The 22,966-nt window shown below is 30.1% G+C and overlaps 1 protein-coding gene across 7 annotated transcripts in view; it reads left to right on the forward strand.

Moving 5' to 3' along the window:
- LOC107441698 (uncharacterized) overlaps window positions 1-22,966 on the forward strand; it is an 80,762-nt gene that overhangs the window by 37,373 nt on the left and 20,423 nt on the right. For 2 of the 7 annotated variants that reach the window (XM_071183219.1, XM_016055049.3), the window contains exons 2-4: window positions 9,827-9,950; window positions 14,879-15,037; window positions 20,656-20,814. In XM_071183219.1, coding sequence (XP_071039320.1) covers window positions 14,928-15,037; window positions 20,656-20,814 — 269 coding nt within the window. In that variant the 5' untranslated portion in view covers window positions 9,827-9,950; window positions 14,879-14,927. Of the gene's footprint in view, window positions 1-847; window positions 904-9,771; window positions 9,951-12,600; window positions 12,839-14,878; window positions 15,038-15,771; window positions 15,891-20,655; window positions 20,815-22,966 lie in introns of those variants that run through there. The other 5 variants (XM_071183220.1, XM_071183221.1, XM_071183222.1 and 2 more) reach the window with 5 other exon arrangements.

Genomic DNA, 22,966 nt, shown 5'->3' on the forward strand with positions numbered 1-22,966 from the left:
CTTGGTAAATGTTCAAAATATATACTAGTTCTATTTAAGTGCCACTGCCCAGTATACAGTTGCCCGGTGCACAATGTTAGTATACTGATATGTATACTACACTGATGTTTTTTTAAGGTTCAGTGCCACTGCCCGGTATGCATTTAACCGGTGGTACTCCGAACACTGATGTTTTTCCCAATCTATCCTTAACAGATATTAAAATATCGAATAAATATAATACGAATAAATTAATATCAAATAGGAGGTAACAAATATTTCGGACATTCACCAAAGCGACTATGTGATTGTTGACATTCACCGGTGAAAGTCGACATTCTCTTGGGTTCGGTCATTCACGGTAACGCATACATAAGTTGAAAATAAATATAATTTGCCGAATTATGATTAACTTTAAAATAAAAACATAAAATAAATGCTTGGTTATTAGAAAAATGGTTATTAGGAAAACATATTTCTTGATTAACGAATTTAATTTGATTTGAAAATTGAAATTTTGATTGATTTAAAAAGATTGATAGGAAATACTAAATACAGTATTTTATAAATGCTTCCTCTTTTCATAATTTATTCATTATACTAGAAATATTATATTTTCTTTTAAAAATTGCCATTTCTATTTCATTTGAAATAATTTCTTACAGGCAATCAAAAGATTCAATAAATTATCAATTATAGTTGTATCTAAATATAATCAGAGGTGTCAAAACTCATTACTGGTTATAAAAAGTGCTAACTCGCGGAACTCCTTTAAATCTAAAAGGTGTTCGAATCCATTATCTGTGAACCACTGAGAATATTTTACGTCAGATCAGTGATCAGGTGAGAGCCGTGGAGCAGAATTCGTATCGTATTTAATCTCTTCCGTGTATGAATAAGAACTTAGCTCAGCGTTACTTGTATGTAAGTTAAAGTAGCCTTTCTATTACTATTACTAGTCTTCGTTTCCTTCAAGGCCAGTTTCATTACAGAATTTAAAATGCCATTTTTTGATGATTATGATCTATAATCATAATTGATAGTTAAGTAACTTAATCTTTTGAGCACATTCCTGTTTCTGTTTTTCGTTCGCTGAAACGATTCTGTTTTCTTGCAGTAGGATAGAAAACTAATGAGTCAATCCAACCAAAAAAATTTTTAGTTAAAAAATTTTTTTTTCAACTAACCATAAGCATTTTTGAAACTTCATTTTGATGACACTAAAGGATATGTTTTTAATAAGTAAAAACTGCACAAGGCTTAAAGTTTAGTTGTTACTTTCAGGCTTTGATATGGATAAAAATCAAGAAAAGAAGTAATAAATTTGTTACGTATTCCTATATAAAATTTGGGACTAATGGTTTCTTTTTTACTGTTTTTAAATGCATATCAATGACTCGGATTTTACAGTGAAAAAATCCATTTAAGCCCTTTTTTTTCGTTAAAAACCAGTTAAAACCGAATTGAGAAAAAAAAAAGTGTCCGTGTATGGTAAAATTTATCGTATTTCTAGCTCGACGCTAACGACAGAAAGCTCGTTTTTTTTTATTGAAACGCTTTGGTGATGAATTTGGTAAAATTAACAATAAAATATGGTTTTGTAATATGTGATAAAATTTGGTAAATGACGTAAAATTCTGGATTTTATCATGATATCATAGAACATGGCACAAAAAGCATTTATTCGGTAAAATTTACTTCCCAGTATTGAAATGTTTATATTGTGACGAAAAAAATGTTTTTTACAAAAATTACCGCCTTGTATGGTAATGACGTTTCCAGTAAAAAAAAATTCTCACAGATTATAAAACCATATTTTATTGCTAATTTTACCAAAGTTCTTCCGTAAAAAATTACCGACCTTTTTGGTGTTCCCATAGAGCCAGCAAACGGTAAAGTTTATCATATTCTAGTAATATTGACCGCGTTTTTCTCAGTGTGCCGGCCAAAACATTAATAGTTCATTTGAATAACCATATTTTTTAACTAAAAATAGTGAATATTTTTCTTTATATAAATATCTTATAATTCTTTAATTTCATTATTTTTTTAATTTAACAATATAAAAAGAATGTGATAGGTTGAATATTTCAGTTGTGTAGATAAACAATAATTATGAAAGTGATTACTTTAGTGAATTTGTATAGTGTTTCCTGCTTTTAGAGGAAGACGTTTTCTTCAGAATAAAATCGATATTTGGGGCAAGCGTCATCCTGGCTCCAACAGACTGTCTGACAAATGTCTGCATTTTTACAATACATACCCTTTAATGAGGTTTTTAAAGCGATATATGTATAAATAAATATAAGTACAGAAAATTTTTATCGGTTAGAATTATTTAGTTATACCGCAAAATATTTAAATGTACCGCAAAGCTTCTATCGTTGTTGTTACACTAAGATTAGGATTTTCCTGTATAATATATAAAATGTGTTCGCTTATTAGTTTCATTTATTTATTTATTTTTGAAATTTAAAGCATGTTCTTATTTAATACTCATTTTAAATTAGAAATTTTATATATTCTATTAAAATACTTGCTTTCCTATTATTGTTATCTTGTTGAAGAAGTATTTTTCATATCTTGAAAATCAAAGCATTTGCATAGTAAATTATGATTTTCACATATTGTTATAAAATTTGTTTTCCTATTATTTTTCCTATTATCCTGTTGATATTTAAGGAATTTATAGTTGTTCATAATGCACATCACACTGAGAATCATGGAAACATATCATGGTCAACATGGAAACATGGTCAGAACTATCAAAATATAGTTATATTGAAATATATAATCGTATAAAATCGTATGAAATAATTAATCGTATAAAATATATATCCGTATTAAATATATAAATCAAAATATAATCGTATTGACCGCTTTTCTGGGTGTATGGGAATACCGAAAATCTCTGTTATTTTTACCTAAGCGTTCTGTTAAAGTTTAACTATAAAATATGCTTTTATAATATGTGATAAAATTTGATAAATGTCTTATAATAAGGTAATTTTATCATAATGCCATAGAGATAATGGGAAAAAAATTATTCGGTTTATTAAATGTGTGATAACAAGAAACTATAATTTTAAAAACCAGAATTCTCGGTAAACCGTTACCATGTAAACGAAAAAATTGAATGGATTAAGTTCCGAAAGTTTTGGTTTTATTAACCACCATAATTATGCTTTTTATATTTTGCAATATTATTACCATACCCGTACGGTAATTTTAATGGAATTTTCCCCCCGTGCTTTAAAATATGTTCTATTGCTTTTATTATTGAAATTCAAAGTCTGGTTTTTGAACTCTACGTAAGTAAGAAACTTCACTAACTGTTATAAAAAACGTGCTCTAAATTTTTTTTTCTTTCTTAAAATTCAAAACGTTTATAACTGATCTAATTGTTCATCGTGAATTAGAAATTTCACCTTTTGTAATAAAAAAATTATTTTATTATTTTGTTTATAATTTTATTATTTATAATTTTTTATTATTTTACATATTATTTTGTTGAAACTCGAACAATTTACAATTATCAATTAACAATGAACTATTAATAATATTTTCCGATATTCTGCATTTAGCTATTAATATTTTGACTTATTATTCATTTTTCAATTATTAAGAATAATTTTTTTGACCTGTAATATCGATTTAGCAATAGCCATTTCTCGATAAAATAACATTGTCTATCGATTAAAAAATGTTTCTCCTGCCAATGAATGGAAACCTTCGACATTGAATGACAATTTACATGGAAACAAAACATTTATGCATTAATCTACTTAAAAAATCAATGTTATTCTTATAAATAGACGCATGCTTTTCAATAGTTCTATTTCATTTATTTATATTTTTCTTTACCAAATTGTAATTTTTCTTTTTTAAGATAACTTTGTGTTCAAATAAGAAGTACTTTGTGGAAAAAAAGTAAATTTATAAATAATAATCACTTGGGGGGATTTCGTTTACCAGATGTGAGTAATTTTTAAAAATAACCGGGAGCATGGGAAAGGTTTAGAAATTTAGACGAGTCTCAGGATTGGAACACAGCGTCACTTAATGTAGGACGTCATAGTTTTAAACTATACCCTTCTTATAGTAACAAAAAAGCACGACGAATCCTAAAACCAAGGAGAGAGTTGGGCGCGAAAATGTCATTTACTCTAAAACGTGATTTTTCACTTATTCCGAAATTTACATTCAAATATTTATACAACCCCATCAGTAAAATATTAAATGGATTTGGTAATTAATTATAGCGGTAGTTACGCCAAGTTACTCCCTTTCCAGAATTTAATCCGTGATAAAATTCGACGAACGAATGCCACTTATTTTTATTTTTTTGGTTTCAATTTTGCTCATTACATTTTTTCTTCATTTCTGTTTATTTATATTATTTCGCTCATTATTTTTTCCTCCATCATTTTTGTTTATTGGCCGGGAAACTTTTTGTTTCCTTCACCGGATTTCTTTCTTCTTTTTTTTTTTTTTTTTTTTTTTTTTTTTTTTTTTTTGGAGAGCTATATTTGAAGCAAAACTGTTTAATGGACCAGACATCGAAATTGACAAGTTTATATTACGTCCGACGGTAAAACTGTTTTATATAATAAAGCAAAATATTATACGCCTGCTGCATGATTAGTTTTAGTTTATCCTATTTATTTTTCAAATTTAGTTTCCTCTTCTTCTTCTTCTTCAGCACGACAGCCCCTTACAGGCCTTGGCTGCCTCAACCACGCGTAGCCTCCAACGCCACCTATCCATGGCGACTTTTTTACAGTTATTAATCTTTATTACTTTGAGATCTTTAGTAGTGTCATCGAGCCATCTAGTTGGAGGTCTTCCTCTGGTCCGAGATCCAGAAGGATTTTTAAAGGTGGCGATTCGTACTACATTGTTTTCTGGACCTCTCCAGATATGGCCAAGCCATCTTAATCTATTGCTTCGGAGGACCTGCACTATCTGTGGCTGTCCATAGAGTCCATATAATTCAAAGTTGCATCAGATTCGCCAACAGCCTCTTTCCTGTACTGGGGAAGTATTTCTAAGGATTTTCCTTTCAAAAACACCAAGAGTACGCTGAGTGTCTGCGTTTAGTGTCCATGTTTCACATGCATAGAGCAATACAGGTAGAATAAGAGTCTAATAAATTTTAATTTTGGTTTTTCGACTGATTAGGCTTGATCTTCATTGCTTTCTTAGTCCTAAGAAACACTTGTTTGCCATTTTAACTCGGTTGTCTACTTCTGTTTTTATGCTGTTTTGGCCATTGATCATTGTTCCAAGGTATTTGAATTCATTAACCTTTTCAAAGGTGTAACCATTTATGAATAAAGGATCATGATTTGCAGTTGTGGCTGGAGATTCCATAAATTTAGTTTTATCTTCGTTGATGGTAAGGCCCATATTTATTTCCACATTTCAAGAGCCAGAAAGGCCTCTCTCACTGCTCTCTCTGACTTTCCTATGACATCGATGTCATCGACATATGCCAGTAATTGAACTGATTTAAATTTAGTTTATAGAAAGTAAAACTTCTATCGTCTATATTACTTTCTGTTTCTTTTTATACATTTTTCCTAATTAAATATTTATTTTAAAATGCTTTCACGATCTCAATAAGTTTTATATTTAAATATTTAACAAAATTAAAGAGAAAAATCAAAATCTACTTATTACAATTTTTATTGTTTTTCTTCGAAATATACATATTATATTTGTATCATATCATATACGTACCATATTTATGAAAAATAAATCGTTATATTTCTATTCTTTTCTCTCTTGCCCAGAATGAGTTTTGATTTTTTAAATTTAAAAAAAAATTATTTAACTTGCTTTAAGCTTCATTTTTCATGTCATAATTAATTTACTTTAAATACATAATAAACTTAATTTTATAATGAATTTTCTCAAGAGAGAAACTTTATCTTAATATAATAAGAGCTTTTAAAATGTAAATTCGATAGCATTTTAAATACATGAGATGGTACTTTTGAAATGCCTCTTATTGTAAACTTAAATGTCAATGACAAACAGTCAAAATAAGTTTACAATTTCATTGCTAGAATTTAGAAATATTAACACAGCTACTATTTTAATAGTGATGGTATATGGTGCAATACTTATGAACAAATTGACTTCAATTGTGTAATAAATATATTTTCATACTGAAATTTTTTACGGAATCAAATTTGTTTACATGAAGAAATTTTAAAGTGAAATTTCCTCAGTTCCTCTAACAGAAATTGAAAATAACCATGTGTTAGATAAGAATCCGGTTGTAAGATTTTTTTTTCTTAGCTGCAGTTAAAGCATTTATATCTGTCTGTCTGTATGTCTCCCTTGCCCAATATGTATGTATGTATGTATGTATGTAGGCAGGCAGGCAGGCAGGCAGGCAGGCAGGCATGTATGTATGTATGTATGTATGTATGTATGCATGCATGTATGTATGTGCATGCATACATGCATGCACATACAATTTTTTAAAATTGAAAATTTTAAAAAATTGTATAAAATAATTGTAAATTGTAAATATAATTGTAAATTGTATTTAAAAAATTGTTAAGTTCAGTTTAAAATTTTAAAAAATTGCACATACAATTTTTTAAAATTTTAAACTGAACCAAAAATTAAATAAAAAATTTACCAATAAGGTATAAAATCTTCATACTGTTGAAAATTATCATGTTGAAAATTATCATGTTGAAAATTATCATGTTGAAAATCATCATTATGAAAATTATCATACTGTTGAAAATTATCATGTCATAATATAATAATTGTGTAAAATAATTTTATGTAAAATAATGTTTATTATATTGTGATTTTCAGAATTCATTTTAGTTCAAATTTATGAAAGAAATATAAATATTAAAAACCTTTGGCATTAAAAGCCTCGTTGTAATAACACAGGCCAATCAACGGCCTTTGTCATTGGGTTCTATTTAAGATTCCTTCACACAAACTAAACTTTTATTTAATATCATTCGTTATTAATCTAAAACATTGATTTGCATGTGTGCTGATCAGGACAGATTTCCATATCATCACTACTATGTTGTGGTGATCAGAAACGATTTAATATAATGAAAAGAAATACAAATACAATATAAATTATAAGCTCAAGACATTGAAGGCCTAGTCTTAACAACATAGGTCAGTCAAAGGCTAGTTTAATAGGGTCTATATATGAAATCCCTGTAATGAAACTCATATTAAGTATAATACATTAAAAACTAAAAGCATAATTTGTTATTAAGCTAGCATAATAGTCATCGTTTCAGGCCTGTTATGATGATATGGAATATAGAAAGGATATAAGAAAAATTTACAACACAAAAGAAATTTATTTAACAATCAAATATCGTTTGGATTTGTGTATCTTGAAAACAATATACATTGGACGAAAATGTTTAAGTGATAATGTAGCGACTACAAAAATATATAAACACGAGCTTTTCCATATGAAGCAATAAATCTTCTACTGATTTTAAAATTCTATCACAATTACAAATTTGACAATAAGGCTTTGGATAGTTGTTTGATATATCAAACTTTTACAGTAACAAAACGATATGTTTATTGAACAAAATCACAAGTCTAAATTCTGTCGATGTGAATCTGTCATGTAAAACTAATCGTCACACGAATCGAAATTTAGATGAATTCTTACTCTTGAAAATAAACGCAAACTAATACCAGAAATAAAACTTTTATGAATGATGCCCATTGCAATAAACAACGTCAAGACGATTCATCTACAGAAAACATTTCCAATAATAATTATTATATTTCAGCTTAATACAAGAAAATTTATTTTCAATGATAAAACAAGTTTTGTAACAAATTTATAATAAATCGATTCAAAAATACAGCAAAATTAAGGCGATCTCAGAAGCGGTATGGATGGTGTTTCCATTAGAAATGTAAACAATAACAATCTCGAGCTGAATGCCTGCTCTAGTTCCGGTTAGAAAGTTTGCAGCTGCTTACTACATGTTATTCTGCGAAGCGATATTTTCAAACGGGTAATTTTGTTTTCAATAAAAGAAATAAGTTTGATAATTTCTGAGCTCAAATCTGCCGTATTTCATAAGATATTAATGTTATTATGAAACTCTGGTGAGTTTGAAGCGAAAATTTGTTTTAGTTTATTAGAGATATATGTTAAAAAAGATGACACGGCTGCTAGATTTTGAATAACTCGCTTTTTTGGCAGTCTTGATTTGGCCTCTTTCCCCTAAGTTTATTACTGTTTGTTCTTGTTGCAAGCTGTTTACCATCTTACGTTAGTGTTAACACTTTTAGCATTGTGAACACAAGTATTGTTAGCATTGTAAACGCAAAGTAATAAGTAATCAAATACATTGTTTGCAAGAATCTCAAAACAGAATGATGCCAAATGGCTTTAAAATACAACGAAAACAGTAACCCGGAAATTTAGGCGGCACCGAGCTTGTAGCGTTCCCTAGTGTAGAAAACACCATCCATAATAAATTTTGTAAAGAAATAAGGGTAATGACGTCATGCGAACTGACCAAACCGACCAGAGACCTGGTGCACTTCGTGCATAACTGGTGACACCAGTTTGAATAAAGGAACGATCGGTGCAGTGCACTGGTGTAACCAGTCTCAATATTGGATCGGTCGGTGCGGCAAACCGGTGTCACCAGTGCGAATATTGGAACGGGCCCTAAGATTTTCTCGGTATTTTCCTTATGAACAAAATGTCAACAGATAAATTAATTTGAAGGGCAACTATAATTTTTTATTGGTCACATTTATCAGTCATAAAAATATTTGAGTGATTTTATTAACTTCTTAAAAATTTAGTGTTTAGTATAGTATGTATTATGGTATGATGACCAAACTTGTTTTTGACAAAATAAAATGATTTTGTCATAATGTAATTTTTTTCTCTAAGTTTCATAGTTTTGTTTCATTTTAGTTTACTTATTTTTCTTACGTTCACTTTCTGAAAAATCAACTCGAAGTTAAACCATAATTCCGGTACCTTGAACGTTAATACTGTGCAAGTTCGTAGCAACCTTAATAATGTGTTAAATTCACCTATATTTTCGTTCAAATTGAAACCTAGAGTTACATACTTTTACACGATTCGCAATGAATTTCAGCATTTTATGCGCATTCATTAGTTGTTTCTTTTCCAAATAATTTTTTTTTTAAAAAAAGCATTAATTATCAAATTTTGTTACCCATTTAAAATATAAATAGAAAATCATCGAAAATAGGTTTTCTTTCAAATATCAAAATATCTTCAGACTAATCGATCCTTAAAAAATATTCATGTCTAGTTTTCTTTTACTTAAAGTGTATAGTCAATTCTGAGGCGCTTCTCTTTAAAACTCTTTTGTAGTTAAAACCTATGCCCTGAATACGTAGCTTCTAGGTGATCCAGGGCTTTAGTTAAAACATAAGAGGTTTTTAACATCCTTTTTTCGCTTGTACGCACATATATTTTATCTAAAATTTTATGATTCTTGTATTCTAAGTACATCTGTGGTGAAACTACCACTATAAATATTAAAAACCAATTCCACAGTATATAAAACATGTTAACTAGTTTCCATCTTGAGGTACCTTTTGATAGATGAAGGTTGACATGGTCTATTAAGTCTTACGGACGTCTGCTTCTGGTTGTTAATGGCAACCAGAACAAGACCTAACCGCACCGATCGTTCCTAAATTACGGTGAGAACTAAGGTCACGTGACTAGCTCGCTTACACCAGTGTCACCTGTGCGAATATTGGAACGCGACCTTATAAACCAGACATTCTCCAGACAGCCTTTTAAGATTATTTGTTTTGCTTTTCAAAGCCGCAAATCAAAGTGCTGAATGTTGTAAATAGATGACGCCACACGCCAAGGACGTCTCTGACGGCAAGGACGGCAGAAGAGGGAAATGTTTTGGAAAGTCTTGGTGACGGACAGAATAAATTACGTAAGTTTGGAACTCATTATTTAATTGTTTATTGTGTGATTATAATCATTTTAGAGCAATACTAGCCATCTTCCTGATATTTTATTTGCATAATGTTGGTAATATTAATTAAAGTTTGTGTACAAAATATTACAAAAATAAGAAATTTTACAACTAGGACTTCAATGAATTTTTTTTTTTGTTCTTGATATAATTAAAAAAACAAACAAATATTAATACATTAAAAGTTTTTTGCGGATAAGTTATTATTTTTTTCTTGCCTTTTTTTAAATTATAAAAACAATGTTTTGTTATAGAATAAAATAGTTCTAATAATTTTATGAAACAATAACGTAGAGAGCGCAAAATGAAAAATGGGACAATTTAATAACTTTTAGTCTAATGATTGAACTATCACAACTACGATGAAATCTTTATGGTTCGTAGATCTAACTTTATATATGCTAATTAATTTTATCAGACGATTTCTAAGTAACAAAATCAGACACAAAAACATACTTTTTTCTGAATAAACCTATTTTTTATACAATGGATTTGGATTCTAGTCCTTCAAAATGTGGGGGAAAGACGCATTTAAGAAACTATGTAGTCAAGTTTTAATGAAGCTAAAAAACGAGGACTAATTTTGTATTTCTTAATGTTTATTTCGCTTCTCTCTAATTTTGTCCTTTCTCTGAAACTATTTTTTCGAATCGAAATATTTTTATAGCATAAAACAGTTCGTTTTTTTTAATAATAGTTTAGTGTATAAAATTTTTGATAAATTTTAGTAATAATCTAAGAAATTTTGAATTCTAAGATTTACAAATTTTTATCTTATTTTAAAACAAGTAATTTTTAGTAACAAAAATTTCAATATTAGAATGAAATTGGTCTAATAATTTTTTGCGTCGATCTATCTATAAATAAGCTAGTTTCATAATTGCGCACAATGAATTTTAGTTTAGCTTAAATAGTTCTTGAGACTTATCGAGCCACGCAAAAAGAAATATAAACGTTAGGAACAAACTTTTGTGCATTCTTTCGGCAAAATTTTTTGGGCCACTTTTCTCAGACTTCAAGTATTCTTCCCAGTATTGAAGATCAAAAATCCTATTTAATTCCAACAATTAAACAATAATAAATAAATAAATAAAATAAAATAAAGAGAAAGAGAGAGTTTCCAGAAAGTACATTTTTGTGTGTGATACTGCATAGATAAAATATATCGTTTTATCGTTTGTGTAAAATATATCGTCTTTATATTTTAAAATATCGTCTGTACAAATTAATCACTATGAATGAAGGTTAAATCTTGTTTTGAGAAAACTGGATTGTTTTGTCAAAGGTCATTAAAAAGTTCCGTTTTTTATTTTATGCTCCTTACAAGATTTTCCTGGTGAAACAAATATTTTTGTGCAGGAATTTTTTTTACCCCATTACCATATGCGGGCTTGCTTTACACACATACAAGGCCAGATTAACGATTAAGCATACTAAGTACATGCGTAGGGCACCAGGGGTAAGGGGGGCAGTATGAAGCATTAATGAAAAAAGAAATTTCTACTATTATATTTTATACATAATTATTTACATATTTTAATTCGATTTTTAAGTTCTTACATGGTTTTAACTAAATTGATATTGTGTTATAATTTATTTCAAGTACGCGGACACGAAAAAGAAAGTTGTGTTTTCGCGGTATTCCATCACTAAATGACCAATGCTTTTTCCTAACAGACTACCTATATAGCAGGGCTAAAGAGAATATAAGGGCTGGTTCACTCCTTTGAAGAAACTCTTGCCGCGCCAATCCTCCGATTTTCTCTAGTGACGTCACTTTGGCGCAAAGCTCGCGCTTTTACTTCGCACCTTGCTAGCTCTAACTAATATCGGAGCATTTTTTTGTGACATATTCTAAGACATTTGTTATTTTCCATAATGACTTTCCTCAGTTTTTGCAGTGAATTTACAAAAATTCAAAACTATTATCGAAATGCCAGTTTGCACGATTTCAACTTGCAAAAATTCTGATAAAAAAAAACAAAAGGAAAAACGTGTTCCTTAAAGTAAATGAACAACTATGTAAAGAATGGATTCCGAAATTACACAGTTAATATAAAACAGCAATACGTTTATTCTATCGTTAAGAACTTTTATAAAAATTCATTATCTAAATAGAAACCGCCTCGTTACTTCACAAAGAAAGGCAGGTGAAAAAAATTAAAAAATAGATAAAGTCAAGGAAAATTAAGATGTAAATAAAAAGTATAAATAAAATATATAGTATATAGTTGAAATTCTCCTAATTTCATAACATATTTTTAATGTGGTTATTCTAAATATTTATGTTTTGTTTAAAAATTATATTCTCTTAAATTTAGCCCTGCTACATAGTCCGTGAATAGCTGGAACCTGAAATACAAAACTAGAGCTGGGAAGAAGCTTTGTGTAAACAAGTGTAACAAATTGACGTCTATGAAAAATTTCGGGGACCTCTAAATACCCCCCATACTTTTTTTTCAGTCAAAAATACTTTTCTAAATAAGGAAGATAAGATAAGATAAGATAGAAACGTATAAATTTTCCTTCGATGTGGAAACTTCTGTTACTGAAAAGTAGGAGGACAAATAAAAGAAAGTTTCCTTGACTGGCATATTTTTAAAAACCGATTACGTGATTAGGAGCTACATCAATTTTCTCATTTTCCGCGTACACTTTTAAAATTTAAACAGATTTTAGAGTGCGACTCGATCTTGACTGAGTGTTTGTTTTATGTCATGTTCGAGGAGACTTAGCTTAATTTGAAAAGCATTCGTCTTTTTTAAGATTTAATAATTCCACGAGGCTATAAAAAGAAACACGAATTCCCCAGAGATTCTTTGAGGACTTCACGGCTGACGTAAAAAGTAACAATTTAATTTTATTAATTTAGTTTCAACTTGTGTTTCCCCTTTGCATTTATAGATTATTGAAAATGTTCTAACAACTTAATGGGATATTATATTTATCACGATCGCTTTAATTAATTGATTTTGAATAGAATATTTCGGATGAAAATGACGTATACTTGTTAATAGAAAAATTTAATTCGATTCAAAATTAATGTGGGAAAAGTTGACATATTTTGTAATGTAATATGACTTTAATTTATTTTAGACTAAATTAATAATTTGTTTATAAGGGGTGTCGGGTATTCTAATTCAGTTCACATTAAAATGGCCAAATTTGATATGTTGTACGCAAAATAAAAAAGAGAAAGTTCAGAATAACTTTTGATCTAATCTAATGATCGGATTTTCGCTTACTCAACCTCAATAGTTCAAAGACTTAACCTTAAATATAAATCGTTCAAATTAATACTGACGATGTTTTAAGTTATGATATCACACTCAAAAAAGTACTTTCTCTGAAAAATATATATTTTAAAATTTTTAGACAGTTTTGGTATTCTCACTCTTGAAATAAGGGGGAGGGTGGCCGAAATCTGGAAAATATCTCTCATGGGCTGCAATAGCGGCGCAACTCAAAAAATCATGTTTTGAGATAAGTGGGTTTTAAGTTTTCATTGATAAAGTAAATGAAATGCACAAGAAATGCTTTAGTTTGCTTAAAAGAAGATTACTTTCAAGTTGACTATGAGTTGTGCTAGTATTACTGCTGAAAAGAATGTGTATTTTCATATTTACACCTGTTCTTAGTCCAAAACGCGTGTTTTGTGCCACCATTGCAGCCCATGAGCAATATGGTCCCAATAATTTATACAGGAGAGCAATTAAAAGTTTGAACCCATTCATGTTAATTTCACTTTTTTCGTATTTCGTCATATCTCTGGAAATTGCTAAGCAAATCAAAAAGCTTTTGCGCACAATTTTAAAATTCATTTATCCGAATATAATTTTATGTAAAATAATAATTATTATAATATATTTTATCTACTGAAAGGAAATTGAATTGTAAGGTATTATATTGTAAGGTATTATATTGTTAGGTATGTAATTTTAAACAAATGGTGTAAAAACTTGCATACGTTACAACAGAAAAATGTTTCGACAATTCTCTCTTTGTGTGTTCTATGTCCTTTCTCCTTTGTGTGTGAATGTGACCTGCTCTATAAACGGGTTGTGATTGTGCGTGGCAGAAATCGAATTCCTGGCCATAGATGGCGCCACTAAAAACAAGAACAATCGCACCCCCACTGCCTAAACAAGCATAAGACAAAAAAAAAATCCCCCACATTTTTTTAAAGGAATTCATTGATTGATTTTATCAGTTTTTCTTAAAAGAATTATTGATTAAATGTTTATGAAATTAGAAACTATGAAATTGATACAATTGCTTCACAACGTTATGGCTCAAGTTTCTTATATGCTGAATAATATTTTCATTAATATTGCATAATCCTTTCCTTTGGATCAATATGTTTGACTGGTTTCTTTGATTTGATAAGTTTTTATTAACCACCTAAATTTAAAAAAAGAAAAAAAAAATGCTTATTTTGAGAAAACAAGTTAATCGGCATAGATGCTGTGGGTGTCAATTAAAATGCTACGTTTCTTTTCGAATTTTTTTTTAGGTTTGTTAAAATTGTATCGGGCGGGCTTAAAAATTTGTAAAAAATCGTAGTATGTCTTCTGAAAATTTTAGAAATCTCCTTTGCAGATGATATTATTTTTTCAAACAATCAAATTGGTATGCAATTATAAACAATTTGATTATTAATTATTTATTAATTATTTATTAATGATTTTAATTATTTATGAATAATTTAAAATATTTCTTAATAATTTTAATTATTTATTGATAATTTTAATTATTTATTAATAATTTTAATATTAATTAATGACTTTTCTTCCAGTTGCTCATTAACATAAAGTTCAAGATAAATTAATTTTAAGTTTGAGTTTCAGTACTTTAACTGCCTGTCTGATTCTCTTTTCACATTGTAGTTTATTGTAAAAAAAGAAATATTGAATTGGCAAATATTGACCAACAAAAATGGAAGAACAATCTCCTATCACGTCCCAAGACAATGACAGTGAAATAACTTATAAGGATTTCTTGCCTGCAAATGATGGGCAAGTTAAGCCACATTATGAAAGTTTCAGGTTAGTTTTATTTTATCTTATAATACTGTGTTCAAAACAATAATCAAAAATCAAATGAAACCCTAATGAAAAAAAAGAGTTATAAAGGTACAGTTGACTTAAAATTTTGTAAGTCTTAAAGAGTAATCATATGAATTATTTTTCCTATTGCTAATTTTATGAAAATTTAAAAGAGTTTGAGGTTGGTTTTATTTGATGTCATCTTTTATTATTAAATTCAGCATCACACTAATTAAGAAGTAATAAAAGATATCTTGTTAGTCCTGAAGTAATAATGAAGTAAATACAGTAATAATAATGAAAATAAAATAAAATTATTTACACACAAAATTTAAAAAAAAAAATAACTTCTCTATTCCCTTTAACCGAAATATTTATTTTTTTGAATCAAGTTATGATAAGAAAAAGGAAGATAATATGAAACTAAAATAAATATTTGTAAAAAAATAAGTAAATATTGTTTTACGTGAAGCTTGTAAGTTCGATAACTGTGCACAGCAACACTGTAAAACAGAAAGCAATTAATTTAACTTAAAAATATAAATATATTTTCCTACCTTTAACGTTCCACAAACTAATTTATTGCTTAAAACACTGCGAGGAAATAAATTACATTTTAAAAACTTACTATGTTTGACTTTAGAAAATACAAGTATGAATTAAACTATTATTTTGATATGGATTAATGATAATTTTCATTAAAATAAACTTAAGTTACCATTTTCGTTTTTCAGTAATTTTTATGATAAAAGTATGGTGGACTTAAAGGCCCACGGAAAATGATTCAACAGGAATAAAGACGGGAAATGATTACAGATTGTGCTTCAGAAATTTCAGACACTTTTGGTACAATGTACGTTTTTAAGCTAGTCAGTCAAAATTTCTACCTAAAAGCCAACAGAGAGCAACGAATCATTCAGGTTCTTTCTTTTTTTCTCAAGTCAGCATTGCAACCATACGTCATTAAGATTGAAAGGAAAAATGTTATAAATGGAATTTTTCCAAAGTTTAGGATTTTGGAACGGAAAAGAGAAAAGGATCTGATCGTTTTGCTTTCCTAATGTTCTAAATTATTTTCGTTAAAAGAGAAACAGATGTTACCTCAATAATCTTTTTCTTCCATGATGTCATAATTCTCAACGGTGCACACTCCCATGGGGGTAAAAGTATGCAGTTAGTGACTTAGATGACATCACATCGAACCTTGCCAAACAGAATATCAATGGTCGCAGTCATTTTCTCATTTCTGTATGGAACTACGTTTAACATGGTTTTTCAAAGCTCTTTCGCGAATTAAAACAAAAAAGCCAGAGTTTAAGTGCCTTACACTTGAAACAAAGCTATAATTTTTAACTATATATACTATCTAGATGTGAAGAATAGTTCAGCCCTAGATAAGAATTATCAAATACACTGCCTTTTTCTCAGTTTTTTTCCGAATTTTTATGAGCCCAGATAAAACAGCATTGGAATAAGTTTGAAAATGTTAAAAAATTAGAACACAAATGCTTAGAACACAATCGCAAATTAGAACACAATTTTTATGAGCCCAGATAAAACAGCATTGGAATAAGTTTGAAAATGTTAAAAAATTAGAACACGAATGCTTAGAACACAATTGCAAATTAGAACACAATTTTTATGAGCCCAGATAAAACAGCATTGGAATAAGTTTGAAAATGTTAAAAAATTAGCACACAAATGCTTTTGCTTTTCATTTCCACGAAACAAAATTTTATCCATTGCAGATTTTACCCAAGTATTACGTTCTCGTATGAAGTATTATGCTTCCTATAAATTTTTTTTTCATCCTTTGAAGTAATCTTTCTTTTTTTTTTTTTCTTCATCAACTTTGTTATTGTCAAAAATGGTATCAATAATCTGGATTACTATCAAAGACCAGTCATAGTTCTTGAATGCTGAGACGTGAAAGTTTATGTCGTGGAAATGCTTTTATATTCTTTTCTATATTCGCTGGATAGGACACGTTTTAACAACAGCCTAAGTGTTGATAAATGGAGATAGCGCTTGATGAATCAGTATTTTTTAAGAGATTTAAATAAAAAATGAAGAAATAAAATATTTTTCTGCATTTACAAAACTTCCACATTAAATGGTTCAGTAAATATTCCCAAAACATTTCAAGTTAATTGCAGACTTTCTATCGGGGAAAAATTAATAAATTTTCAATCAAAGGATAATCTTGAAGAATTCGAGAAAATTGTTTGAAAAGAAATAAAAATTTTAAATTTATTTCTTCTATTTTTCACTTTATTATAAAATAAATTCCAGCTTTAAATGTAAAAGTACTTTGATTAAAATGTGAAGAAGAGCTTCCAGTTAGATATTTAAATCAACTACCCCTTATATGGTGGTGAAAGACTCACAAACAAGAATAAAGTATGCAACATTTGGTAAATTAATAACTGCAAAATTATTTGATGACTCACAAACAAGAATAAAGTATGCAACATTTGGTAAATTAATAACTGCAAGATTATTTGATACTTTGAATTTTTTGCTTTAAATAGTTTTAAGAAAGGTATTCTATTCAAGAAAATTGAATGAGCTTAGGAGAAAAAATCAATGGAAGTAGAATCTCATTCAAGTTTGCTGACACATTTTTGTAAAATTGACTTTGAGCTATTACCAACATTTAAGATATGGTAGCAAATCGCAGAAAAAAAAAGTGTTTATCATACCTAAAATTAGTTTTTTTGACTCAATTACGAAAATGGCAAATGATGTACTGCGTATTTTTGTGGCATTAATGCATGGTCTCAAAAATATGCAGATTTGTGCCAAATTATTTATTTCCCATTAATGACATTTAATTTCGCTTTATATTAACCCCTTCCTTCTCGCTCCCGTGAAAATGATGGGGTGAGGTTTTGCCCTCTATTTCTCGCTCCCGGGAAATTTCCAGGCTGGAGTGTTCAGTAGTAACGCTCCAGTAAGAATAAAACTAATTCATTTCTTTTGACCGGAAAACATTTTATTTCTCATTTTACACACCAGATGGCAGTACCAGGATATTTTTAAGGTTATTGCAGATAGTTAGTTTATTTTAGACTAGATGTCAGCACTGATCAAATACGTGTATATGGCGAAATAGGCACTTTTATGGACGTTTTCTTGAAAATTAACCGATTTATTAAGGGGTTAACCTACAGCAGTCCGGCTTTACTCATTTATAAGCGTTATAGTTACTGGAATGACATACAAGGATTGTACGTCACGTTCCTTGCAAATCAAGATGAATTTTTTATACAGTTAGATTTTTTTAACTGTGGAATAATATATATAAAAAACAGTTCATCTATTTCGTATTGATTGCAGAGATGTAAATTAAAGAAGATGTAAGTTACTACAAAAAAAAATCATGATGAATACACGATAAATAATACACTCAAGTTAAAAATTGTAATTTTTGATAATTTATACCTTAATAATTACTGTGATATAGACAAAATAAATTTTATACGTTGAAATCAGAAACTGAAAAACTATTTGTGAAAAAAAAAATTCAGTCCGATTAGAGAGAGATACTTTGGGAACCTTTCTTGCTTTTAGTTTCTCAGTATAGTAAATGAATAAGTTTCTTAGGGAGTGAGCCAGTTTTAAAAATAATTTGAATAAGCAAATGAGTTAGAGATGGGAGTGAATTAGTTCGAGAGTATTTATGTAATATATATTTATAATAGACTGTTGTCTGAGCGAAGAATGGTAAAGCAAATGCCTTGTCGGTAAGTTTTTCGACTATTTTTTCCATTTTATTATAAAAATACAGTAGAGAGCCGATTGTCCGGACCAAATTAAATCTAGATATCGAAAAATCCAAATAATTGTTGTTACACATTCCCCTGGAGAAGGAAAGTCTAGACCAGGTCCAGAAGGCCCCGTTGCGTCAGTTCCTCATATATCTGCAGAAAGTCCCAATCAACCAGCAGCTGCTTAAAAGAAGCACCAAGGAAAAAAAGAAGGTGATCAGGACTAGCAGGTTGTGAGCAGGAACAAGGTTGGAAAGTCTTTTCCCCATTTTGAAACCTTAAACACTTTAGATGGCCACTACGAAATCTGGCCATGGCCGATTGGAAAGGCCGAGGGCCGTTAATGATAGGTCAAATAATTGGACAACTTGAAGAAACAGTTATGAGAATGTTATTTAGTAACTTCTCTTTATACGTTTTGCAGTTTAAGACTGGTAATTGTAGGAGCAATTATAGTATACTAAAAATGATGAGTTCAAAAAAATTTAACTTTTATAACATTTTATTTTTACGAAATTAACCGTCAAAATGTGTTTCAAGACAGAGAGAGAGAGAGAGAGCATTTCAAATCATGTTTCAGCTCCTTTTTCTAATTCTTGGATGAAAAAAAGAAGAAATTAGTTCCCGCTATCAGGAAAAATGTTGGCCTGGTTAAAACTTCTTGAGAAAGTCAAGTCCCAACCTGGACTGTCGAGATATTGATGATGATGAATTCTCTTATAAGAAACTACTTGCCAGTTGCCACAGTGAAACTAAGAATGAACGAGAGATAATTTTAAAGGTGACAAATGGACAGAAACAAGCCATTTTTTTTCAACCTTTTCAGACATTCTGAAATTGAAGAAACAGTGATGCTATTCTTTTGCCGGGGGGGAGGGGAGAGAAGGTGGGAAAAACTCATGATCCTTGAACTATCCGGATAATTGAACGATCCAGTAAATTGCCATTCGGATAATAGGCGCTCTACTGTGCATGCTATTCATTCTGGAAGAAGGAAAAAACTTGGTAAGTATGCAAGGTATGTCTACAAATATACCTTTGTTTGTGTTTTACAATTTTTGTATTAGTTATTCAAAATTGCAATTTTGTAACTTTTAAAAATTCAGAAATCAGCACATATGCACTTTCAGTTGACTGTATATGTATACTTTAGTTTTTTAAACTGACAAGCAGTTTGCACTCGTTGGATCAAAGGATAGACCATTCGCCTATCACTGAGGTGACCCAGGTTTTAATCACAGCGGAGGCTGGTAGATAAGAATTCTGCTCTCGACTCGCAGAGCCCGATCTTCTTGAAGCAGTGCCTTCTCTTGACCACTGCTGCCAACAATTATGCGCAGTTTTGAGCATTCGCCTTCCAATGTGGTGAACCGGTTTCGAATCCCAGAGAGGGCTGGTTGATACGAATTACGCCCCCGACTCGTACAGGCCACAGCGCTGACGTGAAATAATCTCAGTGGTGGAAGGATCATGGGTTAGAGTCCCCTTGCCGTCAGGCTAACAGTGGGTGGTTTTCCTCTCCATGTAAGGCAATTGCGGGATAGTTCCATCAAAAAGTCCTCCGTCAAGGTTAGCTTGCCTCAATGCTTGTTCTGTGAGCTATCTCGTCTTTTGTGTAGGGTTCAAAATTGCAAGATTACGGAGCAGAAAATTGATTGTCGTAAACTCAGAATTAGGTTGGCTGTTCAACGCTGGTTATACAGTAACAATTAAAAAAACAAATTTACATTCTTTTTAATAACATCCTTAGCTTATGCACACAAAAATTATAGTTGTTTATGATATGAACATACCCCAACATGCATGTAAGTAAAATTAGCAATTCCTTACAATGTTATAACTGTTCAGGACCTTGATGAATCATGCCAATAATTGGTTGAAACTTAACACCCATTGGAAGGTAAGAACATGTGAAACTTTAGAGTTCACCTTCAACAATACTGTGGTTGATACATCAAAAATGGTCTATGTGAAAAACGCCTCACTCCGCCATATCATAGGACTCAGGTAAATATATATGTATTTTTTATTAAAATACTTTAAATTCTTTAATATATGATGTAAAATTTGTTATACTAGATGCTCCAAGACAAGCACTTCAAAAAGGCACTTCTAATACTTTTAGGAAAATTACAATCACATTATTAGTGCCTTGAACAAAAATATAGGAATTTTTTTAATTATTAATTTGGTAAAAAAATGAACATTGTTTTTGTGAAACTTTATTATTGTGTATATATTGAGTAAATTCCCTGTTCATCTATTTAGTTTAAAGGTAAGCTTGAACAGAAAACAACATTTAACGGTTATAAACAGTGTGCTTGCATCTTTGTCTTCGTAACGTTAACCACGCCATCAAAATGTAAAGATATGAAGCATCGAAAACTAAAATAAATGCACAATTACTTCAAATCTTACTTACGGGGGCCTTACTGAAGCTAACGTATGAGAGTGCAATCCATTGTTTCTAGTAAAGTTAAACCATACTATTGAGTAGGGTTGCGTAATACAAAACTTACACGACAGCTTGATTTAATTAGTAGTTTCAACTTGAATGGTGGGCCGGGATAGCCTGGTCGGTAGGGCGCTGGGTCCATGTCCGAGAGTTCGTGGGTTCGAACCCCACCGGCCGAAGACTCCCCGTGCAGTAAAGTGACTGATGCACGTTACATCTGTCGAGTTGCAAAAGTCCTCCATGTTCCCATAACAAATCAATACCTCTGGGGGTACTGGATTGGAGATCGATCGTTCTCTAATTCAGGTCAAAATTACGATCTGTGGATGAAAGAATGATTGGGTCCGCCCTATAAACGGGTGTGACGTATGGTGTGGCAGAAGTCGAATTCTTGGAAGTCGAATTCTTGGCCATAGATGGTGCCACTGGAAAACAAGAACAATCGCACCCTCTCTGCCTAAACAGGCATACGTTAACAACAACAACAACTTGAATGGTATTATTAGAGCCCGGATTTTTTGATGACATAAAGAATCCCCAAAAATGTCTTTAAAATTAGCAAAAAATGGTGAAAAAAATCCCTTGTAAATTAAACAAGAATTTCAATCGGAAACATGATATCTTTCTAGAAATCTCACGTAACATACTAAAAATTTATATAAGGAGAAAATGAGATGAAATTTTCATTAATGTAAATTAAAGAACTAACAAAAGATTTATGAAGAAAAGAAAGCTGTTTTGGTCTGTCTACATAGTTAAACCGAACTCAGCAACACACTGTACTGTTGATTTCCAAATTTACCATATCGTTATATGAGTCAAGGCTTAGATACCTGATTGGAAATCTCAGTGTCACTTGACCGCATTGGAACATTGAAAAATAAATATTGTTAAATATTGTTTTGAAGGGTCTTGTTTGAATAGTTCTTAGTTTGAATAGAGATAGTCTCATTCTCACTTTCATGTTTATGCATGCCATTTCATGTGCGTACAAGTCGCAAACTAGTACACCTACAGCCAAGGTCGGATTAAGCTTTCGCGGGGCCCTAGGCCATTCAAATTTTTGGGGCCCTTAGATTAAATTTTTTTCTCGTATATTTTTTATTTATTCAAATATAAAAGTATTTGTAGATCTTTTCATTTAAGAAAGAATATTTAAATTAAAAATAAATAATAATATATTACATTTTACTTTATTTTATTAAATTAGAACTAAAAAATAATCATAACATTTTGAAAAAATTTGAAAAATCATTGCTTTTTCTTAATTCCTTAAAATTTACTTTCAAAAAATCCATTTTAAGGGGGCCCCTAATCATTGGCTTAATCCAGCCCTACCTACAGCCAATTCGACTGCCAAACTGAAGGCACCACAAATCAGACAAGATAGGAAAACAAAATGCACAAAGATGTAATTTGAATACTTTTCAAATAAGGTCTTTAATTGATGCAAACTTAATCAGGTATTTAGTTGAAACTTATTCCAAGCACAGTAATTAAGCTTTAGACTGAACAATCTGAGCTGTCACATGCTTGAACTCGATACCTTTTTAAAGTTAAACCGAGCAAATTCGGCTGCTTATGATTCAAAATGCACCAATATTTCGCTTTAAAATTAACATGAGGACATACGCTTTTTACCACAACTTTGGATTCGTTCCACCCTTTGATTTTATGACGTGGCTAAATTAACTGTTACCTTCA

This window comes from Parasteatoda tepidariorum, chromosome 7 (genome assembly GCF_043381705.1).
Source record: "Parasteatoda tepidariorum isolate YZ-2023 chromosome 7, CAS_Ptep_4.0, whole genome shotgun sequence".
In the NCBI taxonomy this organism is placed as follows: Eukaryota; Metazoa; Arthropoda; class Arachnida; order Araneae; family Theridiidae; genus Parasteatoda; species Parasteatoda tepidariorum.